Source organism: Taudactylus pleione, unplaced genomic scaffold (assembly GCF_031769625.1).
Source record: "Taudactylus pleione unplaced genomic scaffold, aTauple2 ptg000535l, whole genome shotgun sequence".
Taxonomy (NCBI): domain Eukaryota; kingdom Metazoa; phylum Chordata; class Amphibia; order Anura; family Myobatrachidae; genus Taudactylus; species Taudactylus pleione.
The window spans coordinates 5,712,634-5,737,771 of NW_028284937.1; the positions used below are offsets into that span (position 1 = coordinate 5,712,634).

The window sequence follows — 25,138 nt, forward strand, 5'->3', positions numbered from 1 at the left end:
AACTACTGCAATCAATGGCAGAGGACCATAAACCTGGCTGCACGAAAAAGATCCAGGCCCTCTGTAGCCCCCTCTGTTTATAGTAACAGAGTGCTGGATGGGTCAATATGTAAGCAGTCAATTAGACATGTTTAAATAGTGCTGCAGTCCTCATAATTAATTGAGCAATACATCGCCTAGAAGTGAAAATGTTCTTACTGTATTCAGCCTACACTTCCCTGCTCCTACATGCCCCATGCCATCACTTCTACCAATAGTATCACTCGTATCTAGCACAGTCTATGAAATGACAGTTAGAGAGTCTCTCTCTCTCTCGTCAAGGATACTCAAAAATCTACAGTACATACAGCCGCATGCATACATATTTTTGGTACACATGCACACTACAGAAATATAAATATTAATCCTTTTAATTAATATATATATCTATCATACACATTATTAATCTAAAATATAACATTTTGTGTTCAATTGTTTCTTACCAGTTAATTAATCCTCAAAAGTTTCTAATTCTTATTTTTCTTTTCAGGAGACTACCCACCTACAGAAACCACACCAACTGACTTATCGGGTAAGTTTTCTATTTGCATAGAGAAATGTATGCACTATTTCCTTTTACCAGTAATATGCACATTCAACATAATTTGTTTTCATACCAGTATTCATTACAACCGTGACATTGAAAAATAAAAATTTAATTTGGTAATTGTTATCATTCTGTTTCTTTCTTTAAATTTTATATTTTTCGGCGGGTAAAAACATTGTACACTCTCTCATTTATTATATATCTAATATAGTACCACTTTCTATTAAAACCAGTGGTAAATAAAATCAACTCATTTGTTTCCAAAAAGTTAAATTGATTTTTCTTTTTATATATAAAGAAATAACAGTGGATCAAACAACGGACCTAACAACAAAAATCTTTACTTTCTAGGCCCTTTCAAAACAATAGTACAGCAAACCTTTCAAAAATGTATTTTATTAATCAAGCAATTAACTAAAACTCCTCAATGATAATGATAAAGTAACAACATCTGAATATTTGAATTGTATTTATAATTCTTGAATATCATGTTAATACAATGTTAATACAATTTTAAGAATTCATTTTTGAATGGAGGTTGCCAATTTCACTAAGTGACAAAGGCCCTCTTTCAGACCCACTCGCGAGCGGCTGTCCGCTCGCAAGTGGGTCGATGGTCTGCACTGCGCATGCGCACGACGGAGGGAGCTCCGTCGTGCGCATGCGCGAGACGCGACGAGCGAAGGACTTTCCTTCGCTCGTAGTGTCTGATCAAAGGGGGCGTGCTGTCGATATTGATTGACAGCACGCCCCCTTTGGTAGGCGTGCCTGCCAGACGGAGGCGTTCCCAAGGGAACACCTACCATCAGAAGCCGGCCCCACTGACATCACTAGTGATGTCAGTGGGAGTGATTTTGGCTCTGATAGAGCCAAAATCACTCCTGGCCTTGCGGTTGATTTAACTGCAGACTTTCAGATTTCATTTGAGGGTAATTACATCCAAATCAGGTGAACGGTGCAGGAATTGCAATGGTTTCTATATGTGCCTCCCACTTTTTAAGGGGCCAAAAGTAATGGGACAAACTAAACAATCCTAAATCTAACTTTCACTTTTTAATACTTTGTTGCAAATCCTTTGCAGGCAATTACAGCCTGAAGTCTGGAATGCATAGACATCACCAGATGCTGGGTCTCATCCCTGGTGATGCTCTGCCAGGCCTCTACTGCAAATGTCTTCAGTTCCTGCTTGTTCTTGGGGCATTTTCCCTTCAGTTTTGTCTTCATCAAGTGAAATGCATGCTCAATCGGATTCAGGTCAGGGGATTGACTTGGCCATTGCATAACATTTCACTTTTTAGCCTTAAAAAACTCTTTGGTTGCTTTTGCAGTATGCTTCGGGTCATTGTCCATCTGCACTGTGAAGCGCCGTCCAATGAGTTCTGAAGCATTTGACTGAATATGAGCATATAATATTGCCCGAAACACTTCAGAATTCATTCTGCTGCTTTTGTCAGCAGTCACATCATCAATAAATACAAGGGAACCAGTTCCATTGGCAGCCATACATGCCCACGCCATGACACTACCACCACCATGCTTCACTGATGAGGTGGTATGTTTTGGATCATGAGCAGTTCCTTTCCTTCCCCATACTCTTCTCTTCCCATCACTCTGGTACAAGTTGATCTTTGTCTCATCTGTCAATAGGATGTTGTTCCAGAACTGTAATGGCTTTTTTAGATGTTGTTTGGCAAACTCTAATCTGGTCTTCCTGTTTTTGTGGCTCACCAATGGTTTACATCTTGTGGTGAACCCTCTATATTCACTCTTGTGAAGTCTTCTCTTGATTGTTGACTTTGACACATATACATCTACCTCCTGGAGAGTGTTCTTGATTTGGCCAACTGTTGTGAAGGGGTTTTTCTTCACCAGGGAAATAATTATTTTGTCATCCACCACAGTTGTTCTCCGTGGTCTTCCGGGTCTTTTGGTGTTGCTGAGCTCTCCGGTGCGTTCTTTCTTTTTAAGAACGTTCCAAACAGTTGATTTGGCCACACCTAATGTTTTTGCTATCTCTCTGATGGGTTTGTTTTGATTTTTCAGCCTAATGATGGCTTGCTTCACTTATAGTGACAGCTCTTTGGATCTCATATTGAGAGTTGACAGCAACTGATTCCAAATGCAAATGTCACACCTAGAATCAACTCCAGACCTTTTACCTGCTTAATTTTTAATGAAATAACGAGGAAATAGCCCACACCTGTCCATGAAATTGCTTTTGAGTCGATAGTTCCATTACTTTTGGCCCCTTAAAAAGTGGGAGGCACATATTGAAACTGTTGTAATTCCTACACCGTTCACCCGATTTGGATGTAATTACCCTCAAATTAAATCTGAAAGTCTGCAGTTAAAGCACATTTTGTTTGTTTCATTTCAAAACCATTGTGGTGGTGAATAGAGGCCAAAATCTGAAAATTCTGTCATTGTCCCAATATTTATGGACCTGACTGTAGGTTTAATGTCTATAAAATGCTTCTCTAAATTTTGTTTTCCTGTTTACTATTCTTTTTTTTAGTTCTTTGGATTATCGTTATTTCATCTCTATGTGGTGTCCTCGTTTTGCTCATTTTAGCCATCATACTGATTTGCATAATCAGAAAAAAGAGTAAGTACTAATTATATAGTGGATGTAAGCTCTTGTGATCACACAGCTCTGCAGTTACTGTAGCTCCTTTACTGAATTACTGTAGCAAGCACAAACTGAAACAACTTTTTTAATTAACTAAATTAAATATGTTTCTGAATGGGAAAAAAAATCTATAAAATCTAGCTAGTATGAGGACTGTAATCTAGATTTTCTACCTATTACCGCTCTAGGGGGCTACAATTCATTGAAGAGTTTATTCAGAAAATTATAAAGCAAGAATAGATTATAAGTTTTGGAGGTACTTGTATGTCACATGAGGTTTACAGTAGAACAATATAGAAAAATAAAAAGTACTGATCACAGTTCAACTGTCAGACATTTTGTTTACCAGAGGCATAAGATATATTTCATACTAGGTGTGATGCCTATTGTTGCTTGGCTTTTATTTATACTTTTCTATATGTTTTCACCCTTCCTTGTTTTCTCCACTCTCCCTTTCTTTCTCCCCATCTCTCCCTCCACCACCACTTCTCTCTCTCTCTCTCTCTCTCTCTCTCCTCTCCACCTTTTCTCTCTTCCCGACCTCTCTTTCTCCCCCTCCCCCTACTGTCTCTCCTTGCCTATCTCCATTCCATCACTTTCTCCTGTGCATCACAGACACTGGTGGGAGGGGTCAGAGTTCATACCAACTGTCATTACGTTGCAACAGGCTCACATTATATAGATGTCAAAATATGAAACTAAAAAAACAGGTCTAATTCATAAAGCTTATTCCAGTGGAAGATATATAGAATTACATTTTAAATTGTTAGGATAGTAACATGTACAAGAAAACCACACTGTTAATAGCTGAGCTATATTTTTAACAGAAATAATAACTTTTTGTTTTAACCAACAGAATCCTCTAAACAGAAAATGAAGACAGGGTATGTGTCATTTTTTAATTATTACTAGATGTGTATTTTACTGACTATAGCTAACACTCTTAAGATATTTTTTTATTACTATTTTATTCTGTTGTTCCATCCAGAATTGTAATACAATGTTAGGTTAGCAGGTTTCCAACCTTACTTACAGTTGCCTTTCCAGCAGTAAGTTTTTTGGTACTTGTGTACTTTACGGACTCATTGCAGAGAGAACTAAGTGTCCTACACTCATTATTATCATCAATCATGGTAATGTCTCAATCCCCTTCATGGAGAAGACCCTGATGTCATCAGCCAGTGTCCAGCGTCATTCCCTACCATCCAAGTGGGCATAGAGGGGGAATATAACCTTGTGGCGAGCGTAGCGAACCACTGAGCCTGAAGCAAGGCGATCACAGCTAGCCCACGAAGGGACAACTTTATTCTTTAGGTTCGGACAACTTTCGGTACTTGTGTACGTAAGGTACACAAGTACCATTTAAAACATTCATTGGGTTCTCTCTGCAATGAGTCCGTAAAGTACACAAGTACCAAATTTTTTGACAAGGGGCCTGATCCAGAGATGGATGCAGTGCCGATGTTTATGCAGTAGAGTGATTATTGGTGGTCTGGTCATGCGTCAATTTCCATTACTGTCGTCACTCGCAGTGAGGATTTATTTGCAAAGTGATTGACAAGAAGGGAGTGTTTGTAGGCGGAAATGGGGGGTGTCAACTTAATGCTGTTGGTGACAGTTTTCGGTGCACGTCTCAGACTGTGACTGTGATCCCATACGCAGTGGAAATGGCTTTGCATCTCAGTTCCCATTGCCATTCTGCGCACCCATATGGTTACTCAGCAGTCCGCTAATCAACTGATCTGCGACTAAGTTGCGTCTTTGTACACAGTGAATTAGATTTTCTGAGCCACCAGTGGGTGTCTCAATACAAATCCTGGCAGCTGCAACATTTGCACATATTAGCACAGCCGCTGCGTATGAATTTGCAGCGGTGACGGCATTAGAGTCCATTTCTGAGTCAGGCCCAAGGATGAGGATCAGTGAGTGTCACAAGCCGCCGCACGGCTAATGCTGTGCGAGCCGAAAGCCGGTCAAGCGTTCGTTGAGACTCCGCCTACCTCCTGTCCTGTCATTCTGGGGCTGGTCCAGATTGGCTTCAGAATCCATATCCTGCTGCTCTCAGCGCTGCTCCGATGCCGGTGATAGTGTTACTCATGCTTCCGGTTGTGCCAGTCTCCTGTTGATCAGTCGAGTTCCAGGGTCCAGTTCTGCTGTGTCTATCCACTGCCGTTTGTTCCATCCAGGCGGCTCGGTCCGCATCCCATCTGCTGGTGCTGCTTGTGTAATCTAAGCAGCATGGCGCGCTTCCTCATCCTGAAGCGCCTGCCAGCATCCGGCAGCTTGTGTCAACCTGGCGACATTAGCTGCATTCCTGCATCCAGGGTACGCAATCCAGTGTACCAACGCCAGTTTCAACCCGGCGACATTGGCCACACCTCAGCGTCCAAAGTGGGTAATCTGGCGCACCACCGCCAGTGTCAATCCGGTGACATAAGCCGCACCTCAGCGTCCAAAGTGCGCAATCCAGCGCACTGTCACCAGTGTCAACTCGGCGACATTGGTTGCACCTCCATGTGTTTGTGCACATCTCATCAGAGACTCATCAGCCCTCAAGACTGTCCCCACAGCCCAAAGGCTGCATATCACCCTTCGGCCCACAGGCCACAACTAGTAAGGGCAGACCAGCCCTCAAGGCTGCTTTAACAACCCAAAGGCTGCATGCATCTCACCCTCGGCCCGCAGGCTACAACTAGTAAACGCAAACCAGCCCTCAAGGCTGCTTCCACAGCCCACAGGTTGCATCTCACCCTCGGCCCACAGACCACAACTAGTTAAGGCAGACCAGCCCTCAAGGCTGCTTCCACAGCACACAGGCTGCATCTCACCCTCGGCCCTCAGGTCACGACTAGTCAATGCAAACCAGCCCTCAAGGGTGTCACCAGACTTTATCTTACCTGACTAACCCTCCGTTCTTAACAGTGAGCAGTTTCAAAGTATATGAAGTTATTAGCCTGTGACATTTTTGTTCATTCTGTAACTGCACAGCAAGCACCGTAGCAACACGTATCAGTTATGTTTTCTTTCACATTAATTGCTACTCTCCCTTCTATTCTTCCCACTCTGTCCTTCATAAATATAATACTACATCCCAGCAGTGATAGGTGCAGGGTGTGCAGTGCACACAGGCCCATGGGCTGAGAGAGGTCCTCACTGCATATCCTGCACCTCTGCACCCAGCGGCTCTTGTTAGTGATGTATTCCAAAAGATGGCGCCGCACAGAAGCTAGCGAAGACTTTGGCACTGTACCAGAGTTTTTCTCTCCAACCAAATTTAGATGGCGCTGTTGAATAATGCATAGGGAGCCAGCTCACTGCACATTTCTTCAGACCCGCATCATGGTGGCTGCACACGGACCCCCCAGTTCTTAATACCCACCTGCTTTCCAGATATCAATTTTATTGCACCATGACTCTGCAATAGTCACACTTTAATATTGTTATCATTATCATTATCCCTATCATTATCACATTTATTTCTAGGATTTATTTCCCAAGCTGAGAGCATTCGTTTTTGAGACACCTGCTTATGGGGCTTCACTTACACATTAAAGCAAACTCCAACAAATACACCACAAACTGTATTTATCAATTGCAGAATACAGAGTGTAATGGAAAGTTACAAATGAAGCCTCTGATCAGAGTACCTTTTCCAAGCTGTGGAAATAATTTCCATGCAGTCCGTAGCCAGTGGTCAGCCATATAAAGCTTCTATATGTAGCTAATAATGGTATTGGTCCAAATGACAAAATTGAAAAGAGTGTCAACTGGTCTCTCTGATTTTGAAAATATTGTGGAGACACATCCAATAATGCAAAGCTGCTTAAGATCAGTATTGGGTTCATGCTATATCAATAAACATTTCAGGGAGTACAAAGCAAGCTTGAGTTTCTTGTTTACTAAGGAACAGAGGGGAATATATACTAAGTATTTGAGAGAGATAATGTGGAGAGTGATAAAGTACCAACCAATCAGCTCCTAACTGTCACTTTACAGGCTGTGTTTGAAAAATGAAAATTATAAGCTGATTGGTTGATATTTTATCTCTCTCCAAGCTATGATACATCTCCCCCAGAATTAGCATACTGGGTAAATAAAGTAGCCTACATGCTGGTACTAATGACAGTTCATAGATTGCTATAATATACTATGATAAAGTTTTGAAGGGAATGGAGTCGGCATCCCTGCATGTGGGATACAGACAGTCCAAATACCGGCGTCGAAATCCCGACAGGTCGGGATCCCGGCACCAGTGTTAGGGGGAGGTTAGCGTTAGCTACCGGTGTTAGGGTTAGGCATTAGGGGGAGGGTTAGGTTACCGGGGGGAGAGTGTTAGCATTAGGGAGTGGGGAGGGGGGGTTAGGTTTAGGCACTGGGGGGGAGGTTAGGTTTAGGCACCGGGAAGGGGGTCTTAGGATTTGGATACGGGAGGGGGAGGTTAGGTTTGGGCACTAGGAAGGGGGAGTTAGGTTTAGGCACCGGTGAGGGAGGGATAGGGTTAAGGTAGGGGTTAGGGTAGGGGTAGGGAAAATACTTACGTGCCTTCCTATGGGAGTCGGGATTCTGGCTGTCGGGATTCTGCTGTCGGTATTCTGAACAGCAGCATCCCGACAGCCGGGATTTCATACCCAACCCGTTTTGAAAACATCTTGGCAAATTTACAGAGTCTTCTCATTTGGCACGAATATACCTTTTATTTGTATAAAGCCACAGAATATTGCTCTATGGTGGATTAAGCTACATTAGAAGAAACATTTCACAAAATCTATATGTTTTAGTTCTTCCAATTCTGGTTCCTTATTTTCATGTTTTAACTGAAGCAACTATAAGCCTTAACTGAACAAACGACAGTGATTTAATAATGTTGGACTGAAACCCGATGAAATCCTTAAAAGCAGGACAATTATTGAATGTGATTTACTGTATAAAACATGACATCTTGTTTCAATTTTACAGTGACGTCAGACAAAGTGCTGATGCAAACACAACAAATGAAGCAACATGTAAGTAACATCAGCAACAAAATATAAAGAGCAACAGCTTTTGAAACACACAGTATGTATGTATACAACCAGGGGGGATTACATATAATTAGCAGCGAGGGATATTTTACAAACTGTACCAGCAAATAATAGTTTCATACATCTGGATATGGAATTCCACATACTTCTCCAGCATAATTTGACCATAAGTGTTCAGTATTCCTGCTATAATTTTTGTAGCACATTCAAACCCTAATACAGAGCAGAATTAATTGACCCTGCCATCATCCATTATGCCCAATACTTAGCGGAGAATGGAGCTCCTTAACCAGCTGCTTTCCCTGACTGAGCCCAGCCTAAGAAGGAACCTGATGCATACAAGAATGGGGTGTACAATGCCCCTCCTAACCCTACCGCCCAGCACCTGGGCCCTAATGAAATCCTACATATGGGCATTGTAATCCAGTGGACTGTAACATAACAGAGAATGATTTGTACAGTAGACTGAACAGCAGTGTGTGCCAGTCCTTGTTCTTCTCTTTCTGTGAAACTTGTTTTGATAAAGAAGCATATTGTATACAGCATATCTATAGTAAAACATGTTGTAATCCACATTTCATCAGATATCTGCCTGTCAAAAAAATAAATAAATAACATTTGTGACAATGGATCATGGTGACAACCTGAGAAAGCAGCTCTAATATTATGAATATATAATAATTTGCTAAGTGCTATCCCATTTCCAACATGCATGCGCAGAGGGAGCTGTGGTGCGGGCTGCCCATCCAATGGCTCAGACTGCTAGGGAGATGGAACAGACCCTAGCCTGCTGCCTAGCCGGAGAGGAGGAAGGAACAAGGTAAGTATGGAGGAGGGATGGAGTGGGGGGACGGGATGGAGTACAACAGAACGGGGGGGGCAGAGCTGGGAGCTGTGTGAGACAAAGCAGCAGGCAGAGAGAGGGCATGATTGACTGAGCAAGGGGCAGAGCAGTGGATAGAGATGTGGGTAGGACAGAGCAAGAGCAGAGTAGGGCGCAGGACTTGGCGGATCAGCGAGTAGCCTGAGGTGACCGGCCATATGCCGGGTACCTTTACTAGTGTAAATATATATATACACACAAATAATTTATTTTGAGTCATTTAATTTCTCACTGTTTGTAGGAAGCCCCCAAGCCACCAATATCACACGTCTAATGTTGAGCCTCCCACAAAAACTCCTCAAACTGTTTATTTTTATTCTTTTACATTCTTTCATTTCAGTCACAGTATAGTTAATGGCTTCAAATGTGCATCATATTTTGCAGACATTTCAATTGAAGAAAGCAAGAACACAGTGACACCAAATGTAAGTAATTATCTTACCTCTGGCTTTAGATATATACTTAGAAATACCTCACAAATATCTAAGTATTTTACTAATTATGGCCCTGATTCAGAGCCGGTCGCTATTTGCGCTCGCTCGTCCAGAAAATAGGGGTGGCTATTCAAATGAACCGTTCGCTGTTGGCGGTCTGTTCACGCCTCTAGGTCTGAACGAGCGAACAAAACTTGCGGTCGTTTTTTGGGAAACTACGCCCCCTGGCCGCTCGCATCCTACGTCATGTCCGCTATTTATTAGATTAATCGAGTACATACCTGCTCGCTATTCTTGTGGTTGGTTTTTGCTACCACAATTTTGCGAGCAGATCTGGCTAAAAAAAACCCAGTGACGTGGTCAATGACGCTGCTGTTTTAAATATGCACACCCATAAAACGCCCGTTTTGACCTTTAAGCACGCCTGCGTTCTGATTTCCACTCCCCATTTTCAAGCACCTTCCCCTGTTACCACCCACATACGACTCATCCTGTCACTCAAATTAGCAGGCATTCGCTATTTTGCGAGCACATGAATTTCGGCCGCACTGACTGGTTCGCGCATGCGTATAACGATCCGTACGCATGCGCAGTTTGGCAAACATCGCTCGGAGCACACGAGCTGCCGCTTACGAGTGGCTCTGAATGAGGGCCTATATGCTTTAATCAGTGTTGATGTCTGTTTCTACTGTTCCCCTGGTCATACTGCCATGATGCAAAGCCAATGTGCCATAGCAGACTCCACAGGTTTATGTCCTAACATTATTAAAAGGTTTAGCCTAATGGGCCAGAAACAAGTATCCATAATATCATGAATTACTGATTCCTATTGGCCTGTCATGGACAATGGATGGGAATATAAGCATGGACTTGAAATGTGGAAATTATAATGGTTTGTTTTACCTTTTATTACTATAGTGTGACAAGCAAGGTGTGTCAAAAATAGGGTTTCCTGTTTTTTTGCTTCGTAATAAAAGGATGCTCATTTCCCGTCTTCAAATTACTAGAAAAGTGAATTTTATATAGGCTGAAATTAATATCTTCCTGACCTGATCAGCGGGATAATAATCTGGTAGATCCCATCGGCCGGCTGAGTGACCCATGGATGCAACAAATAGGCCAGAAAATCTCCGTCTACTGCCGGAGATCCTGGCTTCTTCCCTTCCTCTCAATGGCAGCGACACGCCTCCTTTTTGGGAAACGGAGGCCGTTGCCGCCCCCTCCAAGCCCACAAATGGCAGCAGACTGTCAATCACTGACAGTCTGCTGCCACTCTGTGTGCGATCACGCATGACCTGTTCTGCACATGCGACTATCGGGAATCTGCGTGCAGGCACACATCTGCGTCCTCTGCTGAATCACCCCCAATAAACCTATCCATATGTGTCCAACATGCTCTCTTTCACCGCTATATAGGGTAACGGTACCTGCATACAAACTTGCTTTTGTCCCAGTTGGAATTGAAAACAAGTGGGACAGGTTATGCCGGGTACACACTAGATGATATGTCGTCTGATCTGGCCGGTATCAGACAACATATCGGGCACATCATCTAGTATGTACCCTCTATGTTGTTGGTGATGCGTGCTTCCACGCACCGTCACCAACCTCGCCCGTTGGATCTGCTTGCAGGTCCGACAGACTATAAGGTCAGCATGGCCCCCGCTGCCGCGCCATTACTCCCAACATCGTCAAGTGTGTATTCACTTGCCGATGCCAGGACCCCCGCCGGGTGCTGTCCCACGATACGGCAGCTGGGTACACATCGTTAACAGCTTAAGTTGTTATGATCTATGGGACCAAAGCCAAATTTGACCAAATGCATCCCATCCCTCACATGTATGGTCCATTTGGCATTCCCAACATTACCATTAACAGGTTATAATAAAAATACAGTCGTCACTAGTTGGACACAGCAGGGAGTCATCTTTATAACAGAAGTGGCCATCACACATACCGGTACAGTGAATCTGACCCTTAATGTAAAGCAGTGTTTCCCAAACCCGGTCATTATGGAACCCTAACAGTGCATATTTTCCAACTCATCTAGATGCAACACAGGTGTGTTAATTGCAGATCTATTGACCACAATTAAGAGATCCGAGGCGATCCGAGCGGTTTTGTTTTCAGCGGGCTTAACGGCTCTCATCCAATCAGCGTTAAGCCCATTGAAAACAGCAAAAAAGAAGAAAAGAAGATGGCGCCCATCATCCCCCGCCGCCTGACACCACTGGTACCCCCCGCTGCCAAAACCGCTGGCACCCGCACTGGCAGCATCCCCCGCTGCCGACACCACCACTGCCGACACGCCTGCAGTGCTGCCCAAAGTACTGAGGACACCGTCAGCGACCCCCACACTGCCGACACCCTGCATTGAGAACACCCCTGCACTGCCGACACAGTCAGCAAACCTGCAATGAGGACACCGCTGACTCCATAAAAAAAAAAAGACGCCCTGATTCAGTGCGATCGCTTTGTCAGAGCGTCCGGCTTTGAATCAGGGCCAAAAACAGGCCCATTTTATGTGATTTTAGCTGTTTTTATGATTTTTTAAGAAAAAATCCAGATCCAAAACCAAAACACTAAAACAAAGCACGGAGGTGAGGTTTTGGCAAAACCAATCCAGATCCAAAACCAGGGTAGATCCAGATCCAAAACCAAAACACGGGGGTCGGCACACATCTCTAGTTTTTAGTGGTCCAGTGTAAAATAGAGGCCAGCCCCAGGCCCCTAGTGGCCAAGGGTAAAATATAGGGCCCAGAGAACAATGAAGAACCTAATTCTTGTTGGCTTAGTGTAAAATATAGGCCTCAGCCACTCAGCACTCACCTCCCCGTTGCCCATCCAAGCTGTACACTACTATCAGCCTGTTGTATTATAGGCAAATAGCAGCTCTCCTCCTTTATCCATCACTTAACTCCAACATACAATTGTAGTTCAATAGAGAACAGGAAACTGCATGCTACAGTATAATGGAACATGCTGACAGTGATCACTGTCCTGTTCTATACAGGGAGGCCAAGAGCCGCCACGGGCATGGGCACTGATGGGGGCATGACCTAATCACGTGAGAAGTGGCCACGGCCCCTTAGGCTTTATTTTTAAAAAATTAATACTTGTCCACCGGTGGAGGGGGTCGCTGTGAGCCCCTCAGCTTGGCACAAATCCAAGGGGGGGTCAGTGTGGTCACTCCCCACCACAGGCAGAGGAGAGGAGACTGCTGCTTAGTGGCTTCAGTAACCCTGCTCCCACAGCAGCCCAGCACAGCTATTGACAGATAAGAGGGAGGGGGGGGCGGCGTCGAACCCGGGCACCCGTTGAGCCACTCCAACAAGTCCGGACTCAGGTATTTAGTACGCCCCCCTTTCGGCGCCCATGGTTCTATACTGAGGTCAGGGCCGGATTAAGGGGAGGGCGACAGGGGCGGTTGTCCCTGGGCCCCCACACACAGAGGGGCCCCCACACAGGGTCGATGTGACCCTGCTGAGAACAGGTGTCCAGCGGTAGAGGCTCTGGAGCCGCGCTGATTGACAGACTGCATGCAGCAGCACAGTCAGTGCTGCTGCATCAGCTGTCTAATGGAGAGAGGGCCAGCTTTACCGTGATTAAATCCCTCCGGCCCCCGCCGATTCCTCAGCTGGCCGCATTGGGGGCGGAGTCAATATGGCAAGCCCCGCCTCCATATCCCCGCTAATCGTGTCATTAATCATGGGGGGCGGAGCCTAATGAATTGAGGAAGGAGTGGCCGGGTCCTTTTGCAATCTGCTGCACACTGTTTCAGTGTGTGTATGTATGTACAGTAAGTATGTATGCATGTATGTATGTATGTGATACTGTGCATATGTGTTAGTGTGCATACTGTGTATGTATATGTTAATGTGTATATATGTGTTAGTGTGTGTATGCTGTTTATGTGTATGTGTGAGTGCTGTCTTTGTGTGGGGTTTTCGGGGGGAGGGGGGGCATCGGGTCAGCTCTGTGTGGCTTGAAGGGGGCCCCCACAGCTAAATTGCCCTGGGGCCCCCACAAGCCTTAATCCGGCTCTGACTGAGGTACAAGTGGTTGCTGGATTTCAGCAGAAGGAACAGAACTTCAATTTGCCAGAGTTCAGGAGAGCAATCAGGGTTCTTTTCTGGAAGGGGAAGTTGGTGGTGACACTGGTGTAACATATGATCTTACACGGCATGCAGCTACACCCAGCCAGATAGAAAAATGCACTACTAAATATAAAGATTTGTGCTGCAGACCGAATAGCAATGTGTTTCCTTTCTCATGTGGGTGAAGCTTAGCTTATGTAAATGAAGGGAAGGACTGAACATTCTAACACTACATATATGAGTCCACATCTTATGCTATAGAAGTACAGTATATACATACACTGTCTATTTATGTGTTTAAATGTCTATGTAGCTTTTTTATTTCATTTCACTATGGAACTTAAATATATGATTGCTCAGTAATCATCACCTTACATCCTGACGTCCATGAGGGTCTTTCAGAAAAGATTTTACTTTAGAGACAATACGAGGACGGGGAAGAAGTGGAAATGCATTATTAACGTTAGTGTTACATGTTTGGATTTTAGAGAGGGGCTTTCATCAGTGTGATGATAGAAGATCGATAATGTAAAGGTCGACAGTCAGTGGGTCGACACCAGATGGACGGCATGCAATAGGTAGACAGGTACAAAAGGTAGACGTGTACAAAAGGTTGACAGTGCAGAAGGTTGACAGGTTCAAATAGTTGACACCCATATGGTCAACACAAAAAATGGTCAACACACTTTTTATGGTTTTTCAACATTTTTAAGGTTAGGGTTAGAGTGAGGTTTAGGGATAGGTACTTGGGGGAGGGTTAGAGTGAGGTTTAGGGATAGGTACTTGGGGGAGGGTTAGGGTTAGAGTGAGGTTTAGGGATAGGTACTTGGGGGAGGGTTACGGTTAGAGTGAGGTTTAGGGATAGGTACTTGGGGGAGGGTTAGGGTTAGAGTGAGGTTTAGGGATAGGTACTTGGGGGAGGGTTAGGTTAGGCTGCCAGAAGAGGAGGTGAGGTTAAGGCACCAGGGGGAAGGTTAGGGTTGGGCACTAGGGGGAGGGTTAGGATTAGGGTTAATTTAAAAAACAAAAAATGTTTTGACCATTGTGTGTCAACTATTCGACCTTTTGTCCCTGTCAACCTTCTTCACTGTCAGCCTCTTGTCAGTTGATCCTTTCATCAATACATCCAAAGCCTGCAGAAGGGTACATATTTGCAGTTAGCTGCCTCAGTTTGCATTCAACATTCACATTAAAATTACTATATTTATCAATTTTTACACAATATTTACATTTTTAAATAATACAAAAGCATTTCAAACATTATTTTTTATTTGAATACTAACATTCGAAGCTCAAATTATGATGTTTCACTTTGAGGTTCACAGAGATTTACCATTAAAACAAATGGGAGGTAGTTACACGGCTGACATTAATGCTGATGACAGTGCAAATGATGGCAACATAATGTTGTTATGCTAGTAATGTTGCTATTCACAGCATGTTAACCATGTTGGCGTTATAACTTTAAACATGATTCTTTTCGTTTAAGCTTAAAGCTATAATGCTGACATGGGTAAAATGCTGTAAATAGCATTAATACTGCACAAAAACTGCTTTTGTGACCCTTACACACCACTGTAGTTTATCTAGGTAAAGATTTGCACCCATTAGCTGGAATGGCTCATAACTCTAAATGAGGAGCCTCCTGTGTTTCAGTATAAAACGATCACAATGTAAATGCATATTTGTGTTTGACATTGCAGGTGGAGGTGAATATGCAGGACACAGATGTGGATAATGATGACATTACATATGCTATACTGAACACTGACGCACTAAATAAGAAAACCATGTCTAAAAAGACTGATGACACCGGCCTATATGCAGAAGTCAGAAAATCAAATAAAAAGTAATTTATAAAAACTCTTCTGTTAAATGCTACTACTGGTATAGAATTGTATGATAATTTAAATAAAAATGTCAAGTGAATACCATTAATCCTCAATGATTGAAGTGCCCTCTGTCCTATTTATATACTGTACAACAGTTAATCAATACATTTGGCACTTGTTTCTCGTGTTTTTCTTTTAGCAATCTATCTTTCTCACCTTTTGCCTTGGTAATAAATACTGTTTGTATACATTATTTGAAGTTCTCACTAATGTATGTCTTCACTACTGTATGTATTACACAGGAGTGAAGCAAGGCCTTCTGTAACCCAGGGCAAAGACTCAGCTCGACCCCTCTCCCCAGTAGATACTAGTCATCCTCTACGTATATGAACTTAATATAATACAAATAATATCACAATAACCACCATAAAATGGGTTAGGTACGGAATGCCGGCACTAGGAAAGCTGGCTTTCAGAATCCCGATGCCAGCATCCCAACAGGGTTAAGATACCGACATCTGTGGATTAGTAACTTAACCCTCCCCCTACCCTAACCATCCCTCCCCTCACCCTAAACCTAATCTCCCCCCAGTGCCCGAGAGTATTAGTGGCAGCTATACCAGTGATGTGCGGGCAGGTGAGACAGAGCCTTTCCTGTCATACTTAGGTATACTGCAGAGTTTTGGCTATAAAAATGATGAGGAAAAATGTTAAGAAAATATAAATATCCTCTTTGTATTATTCTAATCATTTTTATAGTCAAAACACTGGAGTAAAAAGTGTATGGGAGGTGAGGCACTGTCTCGCTGTCTACCTTTTCCCCACAGCCCTAATCAAAGCACACCAAATTTCCAGCACTATATACTGCTGCACCTTTGTATAATGCCCACATGAACACTCGGTTTCATATAAGTATGTGTAAATCTGGCTCTGATACTGGCCAGTGCCTCCCCAGCCATTTACCTCACTGCATGTCACTGAGCTATACAATATATAAAACGTCAGAGAATGTCATGTAATACAGTGGATGGTGACTACCATACAATACAAAGAGTATTTTTGATCATCTTACGATATTATTCCCTCATTAATAATTAACCCATCCTCCAAATTTATTAAATACTTTGGCAGCATTGTCAAAACCCCCATTCAATGTAATATAATTAACCTCTTTACAATAAGTACCTAAGAGGCGGGGCCATGCACAGACTGACAGGAGAGACAGGGACCGTGCAGCCTATTACTGCAGAGCATGAGGTCTCCTGTGTACAGCTAACCGACTTCCCTCCCTGCTCTCCCGGCAACTCCAACAGCTGTACTGGCACTTCCCTTCCTCTGTCACCTGGGGCAATTGCCCCACTGACCCCTACTTAGCTGTGCCCCTGCATTACTATATATCCAGGAATTTTGCTTTGACAGAGGAACTATCTCTCCATATAGCATCAGTAAGGCAGTATAGGTGTTTACCAAGTCAACAAGCCATCAAGAGAGAATCTGCGGTCATACATATGCCGAACAACCATAACACTAAATTTACCTGTCTAATATTGTGTAGGTCTGCCTCTAGCCGCCAAAACAGCTCTGACCAATTGAGGCATGGACTCCACAAGACCTTTGAAGGTGTCTTGTATTTTATGGCAACAAGAAGTTAGCATCACATCCTTTAAGTCCTGTAAGTTGCATGGTTCAGACTTGTTTTTCCAGCATATCTCACGGGTGCTTGATCTGACTGAGATCTTTGGAATTTGGAGGCTAAGTCAACACCGTGAACTTTATGTCATATTTCTCAAACCATTCCTGAACAATTTTTGCAGTGTGACAGGGTGCATTATCCTGCTAAAAGAGGCCACTGCCATCAGAGAATACCATTGTGGTGAACTTGGTCTGCAACAATGTTTAGGTAGGTAGTACGTGTCAAAATAACATCTACTGTACATGAAATCCAGGACCCAAGATTTCCCAGCAAAACATTGCCCAGTGCATCACACTGCCTCAGCCAGCTTGTCTTCTTCCCACAGTGCTTCCTCCTGCCATCTCTTCGACATGTAAACAACACACATACTACTGGCCATCCACATGATGTAAAAGAAAACATAATGTAAAAGAAAACTTGACTCCTCAAACCAGGCCACCTGCTCCATGGTCCAGTTCTGACACTCACGTGGCTACACAGAAAGCTGTGATGCACTAGGTGTTCTGACCAGGGGCATTTATAGAGAGGAGGGGGCCCGTGTATCGTCTCCATCATGGGCCCCCTCCTCTCCGTCCATCGGCTGGCAGTATACTTATAGACTCTGGGCACTAGAGTGCGCCCAGAGTCAATAGCGCATGTGCAGGTCACTGGGAAAATGCCCGTGGCTGGCATTTTCCCTGTACTGCGCAAACAACGGGAAAATGGCCACTGCGGCCATTTGCCACCTGTTTTTACAACACAGACACCGGCGCCAATGTGGGACTCTGGAGAGGTAAGTATAATATGGGTGAAGGGTGTGCAGTACTGGCCCCCCATGGACCCAGGGGCCCATGTGCACTGCACACCCTGCATCCATTATAAATACGCCCCTTATTTTTGACACCTACCTATAATAACCAGCATTAACTTTTTCAGCTATTTGTGCTACAGTAGCTCTCCCCACGCACATCAATAAGCCTTGTGCACCCATGACCCTGTCAACGGTTCACTGGTAGTCCTTCCTTGGACCACTTTTGGTAGGTACTAGCCACTGCATACCAGGAACAACCCACAAGACCTGCCATTTTGGAGATGGTGTAACCCAGTTGTCTAGCCATCACAATTTGGCCTTTGTTCTTGAAGAAAAAGCATAAGGATCTGAGAAATTTTGACAAAGTGTTCACTTGCTGCCTAATATATCCCACCCCTTGTGGTGCCATTGTAATGAGAGAATCCATGTGTTTCACTTCACCTGTCAGTGGATTTAAGTTTATGGCTGTCGGTGTATTTCAATAATGTAATAATTCCAAAATGATGTTATCAGCAGATAATATACAAATGAGAAGAAGATACATAGTGACTCCGCAGGCCATACCCCACTGCGATCGTATAAGCAGTGTGACTCCGCTGTTGTCATTTGTGCAAAAAGTAATAATAAAAAAATAAGTTAAATTATTTTTTTAGGTTTATACAACAAGTGTGCGCTGTCACCCAGTCTATTTGTTCACGTACAAATAAGCGCTGTCATTGCACGCAGTGTGAGCTGAGCTGCTAATTAAAAAAAAAAGTAAAATATTTTTTTTTGGACTATTGTTTGTATTATATCTGTGCGCTGTCCACCAGTTCGTTTGTTCACTTACATATAAGCGCTGTGCCCGCATGCCGTGTGAGCTGAGCTGCGAATTAAAAAAATATATATTTTCTTCTATTGTTTGTACTATATCTGCGCGCTGTCCCCAGTGCGTTTGTTCACATACATATAAAAGTGCTGACTGCATGCAGTGTGAGCTTAGCTGCAAATTTAAAAAAAGTAGAAGAAAAATGTGTTACCCAGTTAGAATACGGGGGGTTAGTGTGGCCAGCAGGTTAGCCTCCTAATATTTGTTAGTATAAGATATGCTGGTTTGGAGTTAGCTGCCCTGCAGTGCAACTAATAATTTTCTTGGCTTCTCTTTCAACCCTTGTGAGGAATCCTTGGCTACTGACAATGTAATATTTTATGACCTTACATTTAAATTTCTTAATCAATCAGTTATAATGAATTGATCAATAAATCAATTCATTAATGCACCACTTTCATCCATTTGGGGTGCTTGTTATTCAATAGCATTTTCCACTTCTCTGCTTTGTTTTCTTTATAGCAGTAATAAAATAATGATTAATCAATCAATGAATTACTCAATCAATCAATCTCTCTTCCACTGCATACTTAGGCTTACCATACTATCTCTTTAACACCGGGACACTCATGGCACATCTAGAAAGTAGAGCAGTACTGCAGTTGCAGATACTGTGAGATGGCAGTTTAATATAAACTATAAGATGCTATAGAATGTTTTAATTAACCAAGAACTAGATCAGAGGCTCAAGGGCAGTACACGGAAATGGAGGTGGAGTATGTATAGGCTTACCATACCTAGATCAGAGGCTCGAGGGCAGTACAGGGAAATGAAGGTGGAGTATCTATAGGCTTACCATACTATCCCTTTAGACTGGGACACATGAATTACACAGGTTCTGTGGCTGATTAAAACCAGGCGAAATGCAGGATTGAAGTTAGCCACAGAACCTGTATAGCATCTTGTAGTTTATATTAAACTGTCATCCTACAGTATCTACCACTGCAGTACTGCTCTGTTTTCTAGATGTGCCATGTTTGAAGTTGAACTACCACGTGTTTGTGCTGCCCACTGCTCTCTTTTAACTTAGTCAGCCAGCTAGCTTGGTGTAACCTTTGGCCTAAACTGGATGAAAACAATATTTTGAGCTGTGTGGTGGTCAAAACTGACTGGAAATTACTGAAAATGAATGATATTGAGGTTAATAATACTTTAGAAACAAAAACTGGCCCAAATTATGTGATTTTAGCTGTTTTTATCAATGTTTGAAAAAATACAGACCCAAAACCAAAACATGTGGCAAAACCAAAACCAAAACACAAAGTTAATACAGATCCAAAACTAAAATACGGGGGTCGGCACATCTCTAGTATAAAACTATGTAGAGGAATAGGGAAATGACAGAAGAATTGAACTATCTAACATAGGAGTTTTGAACCAGACAAGCTCACTGAACACTTCCAACTGTGCTCACTCATAAATGTTACTTTAACGTTCCATTAGTGTGCTCTCAGAGAGGCTTCCAGCTAGTAAAACATTAACATTAGTAGTGCATAAATCACTATCATACTCTCTCCCTGCAATGTTTTCTGAGAATGATCACTCCCATGTTACAGGGAATGAACATTCCCCATTCTCTTCAGCGCAGGGTGATTTGAATGCTATGAATACTTGCACTTTTCAAGTTGGAAAGTGCAGTTATTTTAAAGTACCCATTTACTGTAACACTGTCCTTGGCCAGATGTGTGAACAATATCAGGGCCGGAATGAGGGGTGTGCGACCGGTGTCACTACCCAGGGCTCAGGGCTTAGGGGCACTGTTACTACTCCAATGGCACCATTTTCCACCATGTTGTAGGTCTGGACTGACTCCCCACTACATGGGAAGCTGCTGGGCACGCCCCCTTAGGATGTGCCCCTCGTTCAATTTCCTGCCACAGTGCTTCCCCGGTGCTTCTTCTGTGACATCATGATGTATGTGGGGCAGCTCTCATGGGCATGTAAGGTTTTATGGGCGTGTAAGCAGTATGTGAGGGTGGTCTAATGGGCATCTATAAATGATAAGGGGGGAGATCTGATGGATATGTAAGGTGTATGTGGGTGAGGTGTGATGGGCATGTAGGTGACATGTAGACAGGTTTTATGGGCATGTAAGTGGTGTGTGAGGGAGGTCTGATCGGCATCTATGGGGCATGGAAGTCATTTTTGGCCACAATATTGAACTAAACCGGGTTTATATGAGAATACTGTATTAACTGTGACAGATATAGTAGATACACATATATGTGTTATTTTCTGATTTTATTATTGCTATACAGTATATAAATGATGAAATCTGGAAATGTTTGTTCTTGCTACTTTCCCAGTCTTTAGGTCAGTAACATTGTTTGCACTTTAAAACAATAGCTTGAGAAGCTGGAATCATGGGAGGATCCAATACTGGCCTGAGACAACATAAAGTGGAGGAGAGAGGGGAAATGAGGGGCCCCTTGTTTCATTTGTACTTGGCCCCACAATTTCTGATGGCAGCCCTGGAGGTGATCATCTGCCTGGTGAGACTAGAATTAATGTTTTCAGACTTGAACATTTTGGCGCTGATGCAGAGCACGATCTATATTCCAATGCTTCATGGCAGGTGCAAATACACAGAAATGATACTCACTGGCTGATTGCAAATGCACGGCTAATGCTGATAGGTGCGTTATTCCTTGCTCATGCACATATTAAGTTTTTGTGTGCATGTTTTGGCAAATTTGCATATGGAGATATCTATATGCTGCATTATAGAGTTATATTGAAGCTTATTAGAGAATGTGTATTAAGCAAGCTAAACATATGGGTTTCATTGTGTGACCTATACCTAACAAAACATGGTATATGCTACTGGTGCCAACCTGCTTGCATTTTGTGATAGCTGTGCTTTTGGCTTTTTCAGTGTTCGCATTTTACACCAAATCAGACTCATTCATTTTATTTCATGTTCGCTATTGTGGTAGGATTCTGTAGGTTTATGACCAATTCCTGTTACTAGGAAGGAAAGGTATAAATATTCAAAATATATTTCACCTAGGGGTGTGCACCGGCCACTTTTCGTGTTTTGTGTTTTGGTTTTGGATCTGGATCTTTCTTCGTGTTTTGGATCTGGATTGGTTTTGCCAAAACCACCCTTCCGTGTTTTGGGTTCTGGGTTTTGTGTTTTGGATCTGTATTTTTTTGAAAAAAAGCATAAAAACAGCTAAAATCACAGAAATTGTAGGTTTTTCTGCTCCTATACTATTATTAACCTCAATAACCTTAATTTCCACTCATTTCCAGTCTATTCTGAATACCTCACACCTCACAATAGTGTTTTTATGTCCAAAAGGTTGCACCGAGGTAGCTGGATGACTATGCTAAGCGACACGAGTGGGCGGCACAAACACGTGACCCATCTAGGCGTGAAACTGCAGTGGCAGACAGGATGGCATTGAAAAACTAGGCCCCAAACTGTACATAATGCAAAGAAAAAAAAGAGGTGCAAGATGGAATTGTCCTTGGGCCCTCCCACCCACCCTTATGTTGTATAAACAGGACATGCACACTTTAACAAACCAATCATTTCAGCGCCAGGGTCTGCCACACAACTGTGGCTGAAATGATTGGTTCGTTTGGGCCCCCACAAAACAAGCTGGCAATTAATCTGTCCCTGCACAAACTGGCTCTACGGAGGCAAGATGTCATCCTCATCCTCCTCATCCACCGATTCCTCACCCTCTTCAGTGTGTACATCCTCATCCTCACAGAGTATTAATTCGTCCCTGCTGGAACCACAGGTCCCTCTGTACGTTCTGGAGGCTGGTCTCCCTGGAAGAGTTGATAATTCATTTTATGAACATCATCTTCTCCACATTTTGTGGAAGCAACCTCCTACGCCTTTCGCTGACAAGGTTCCCGGCTGCACTAAACACTCTTTCGGAGTACACACTGGAGGGGGGGCAACTCAGGTAAAATAGAGCCAGTTTGTACAGGGACCTCCAAATTGCTTCTTTTTCCTGCCAGTACAGGTACGGACTGTCTGACATGCCTACTTGGATGCTGTCACCAATATAATCCTTTAACAGACAGACGCACGCTTGTCGCTGCTGCTTTGAGGATTCAAGTGCGGCTACAGCCCACACAATTCACAAAGACAGAAAAAAAAAAAAGAATATTTTTATTGTTTGTGGAGCACACTTTGAGGGTTACACCACCCTTTAACAGACAGACGCACGCTTGTCGCTGCTGCTTTGAGGATGCAAGTGCGGCTACAGCCCACACAATTCACAAAGACAGAAAAAAGAAGAAGAATATTTTTATTGTTTGTGTAGCACACTTTGAGGGTGTCACCACCCTTTAACAGACAGACGCACGCTTGTCGCTGCTGCTTTGAGGATGCAAGTGCGGCTACATCGCACACAAGTCACAAACACATAAAAAAAATAGTTTTTTATTTTTTGGAGCACTTTCAGAGTTACACCACCCTTTAACAGACAGACGCACGCTTGTCGCTGCTGCTTTAAGGATGCAGGTGCGGCTACAGCCCACACATTTCACAAAGACCGAAAAAAAAAGAACAATATTTTAATTGTTTGTGTAGAACACTTTGAGGGTGTCACCACCCTTTAACAGACAGACGCACGCTTGTCGCTGCTGCTTTAAGGATGCAGGTGCGGCTACAGCCCACACAATTCACAAAGACAGAAAAAAGAAGAAGAATATTTTTATTGTTTGTGTAGCACACTTTGAGGGTGTCACCACCCTTTAACAGACAGACGCACGCTTGTCGCTGCTGCTTTGAGGATGCAAGTGCGGCTACATCGCACACAAGTCACAAACACATTAAAAAAATTGTTTTTTATTTTTTGGAGCACTTTGAGAGTTACACCACCCTTTAACAGACAGACGCACGCTTGTCGCTGCTGCTTTAAGGATGCAGGTGCGGCTACAGCCCACACATTTCACAAAGACAGAAAAAAGAAGAAGAATATTTTTATTGTTTGTGTAGCACACTTTGAGGGTGTCACCACCCTTTAACAGACAGACGCACGCTTGTCGCTGCTGCTTTGAGGATGCAAGTGTGGCTACATCGCACACAAGTCACAAACACATTAAAAAATAGTTTTTGATTTTTTGGAGCACTTTGAGAGTTACAACACCCTTTAACAGACAGACGCACGCTTGTCGCTGCTGCTTTGAGGATGCAAGTGTGGCTACATCGCACACAAGTCACAAACACATTAAAAAATAGTTTTTGATTTTTTGGAGCACTTTGAGAGTTACAACACCCTTTAACAGACAGACGCACGCTTGTCGCTGCTGCTTTGAGGATGCAGGTGCGGCTACAGCCCACACATTTCACAAAGACAGAAAAAAAAGAAGAATATTTTTATTGTTTGTGGAGCGCACTTTGAGGGTTACACCACCCTTTAACAGACAGACGCACGCTTGTCGCTGCTGCTTTAAGGATGCAGGTGCGGCTACAGCCCACACATTTCACAAAGACAGAAAAAAAAGAAGAATATTTTTATTGTTTGTGTAGCACACTTTGAGGGTGTCACCACCCTTTAACAGACAGACGCACGCTTGTCGCTGCTGCTTTGAGGATGCAGGTGGAATCTAGACGGGATTTGGAACCGAGGACACACTACCTCCATCAATTGTCTAAATCCCACTGCACTAATGGCGGATACCGGACGCACGTCTAACACCAACATAGCAGTCAAGGCCTCAGTTATACGTTTTGCTTCAGGATGACTGCTGTCGTACTTCATCCTCATCGCTAGGGACTGTTGGAGGGTCAATTGTTTAGTAAAAGTAGTGATGTTCCTACTTCCTCTCTGGGATGATGAACAACTCCCAGTAGCAGCAACAGCACTAGGAGGAAGTGGTTCTTGATCTTTCCCTATTTTATTTTTATCAGAGAAAGTTTGGTCCTCCATTTATGTTATATTGATATATAATATACGTGCGGCTAAAGCGCACACAAACACAGAAAATATTTTTTTATTTTTGCTGGAGAGTAGTGCACTTTGTGGGTTACACCACCCTTTAAGAAATGAGCCAGCCGGCTCTTTACTTATGGGACACAGGCGCACGCTTGGCGCTGCTCCTTTGTTGATGCACGTGCAGCCACAGTGCACACAAGTCACAAACACAGAAAATATATATTTTTTTGGTTTGGAGTGTACTTTGGGGGTTACAGAACCCTTTAACGGTCAAGCCAGCCGGCCCTTTACTTATGACACAGGCGCACGCTTGGCACTACTTTGTTGATGCACGTGCGGCTACTGCGCACACAATTCACAAACACAGAAAATAATTTTTTTTTTGGTTTGGACTGGAGTGTA

The 25,138-nt window shown here is 43.3% G+C and overlaps 1 protein-coding gene across 2 annotated transcripts in view; it reads left to right on the top strand.

Moving 5' to 3' along the window:
• Window positions 1-15,668, top strand: part of LOC148501069 (uncharacterized) — a 116,250-nt gene extending 100,582 nt beyond the window's left edge. For both annotated transcript variants that reach the window (XM_088450990.1, XM_088450991.1), the window contains 6 exons: window positions 530-571; window positions 3,102-3,191; window positions 4,072-4,099; window positions 8,172-8,218; window positions 9,504-9,544; window positions 15,354-15,668. In XM_088450990.1, coding sequence (XP_088307116.1) covers window positions 530-571; window positions 3,102-3,191; window positions 4,072-4,099; window positions 8,172-8,218; window positions 9,504-9,544; window positions 15,354-15,503 — 398 coding nt within the window. In that variant the 3' untranslated portion in view covers window positions 15,504-15,668. The remainder of the gene's footprint in view (window positions 1-529; window positions 572-3,101; window positions 3,192-4,071; window positions 4,100-8,171; window positions 8,219-9,503; window positions 9,545-15,353) is intronic.
• The last annotated feature ends 9,470 nt before the right edge of the window (window positions 15,669-25,138 follow it).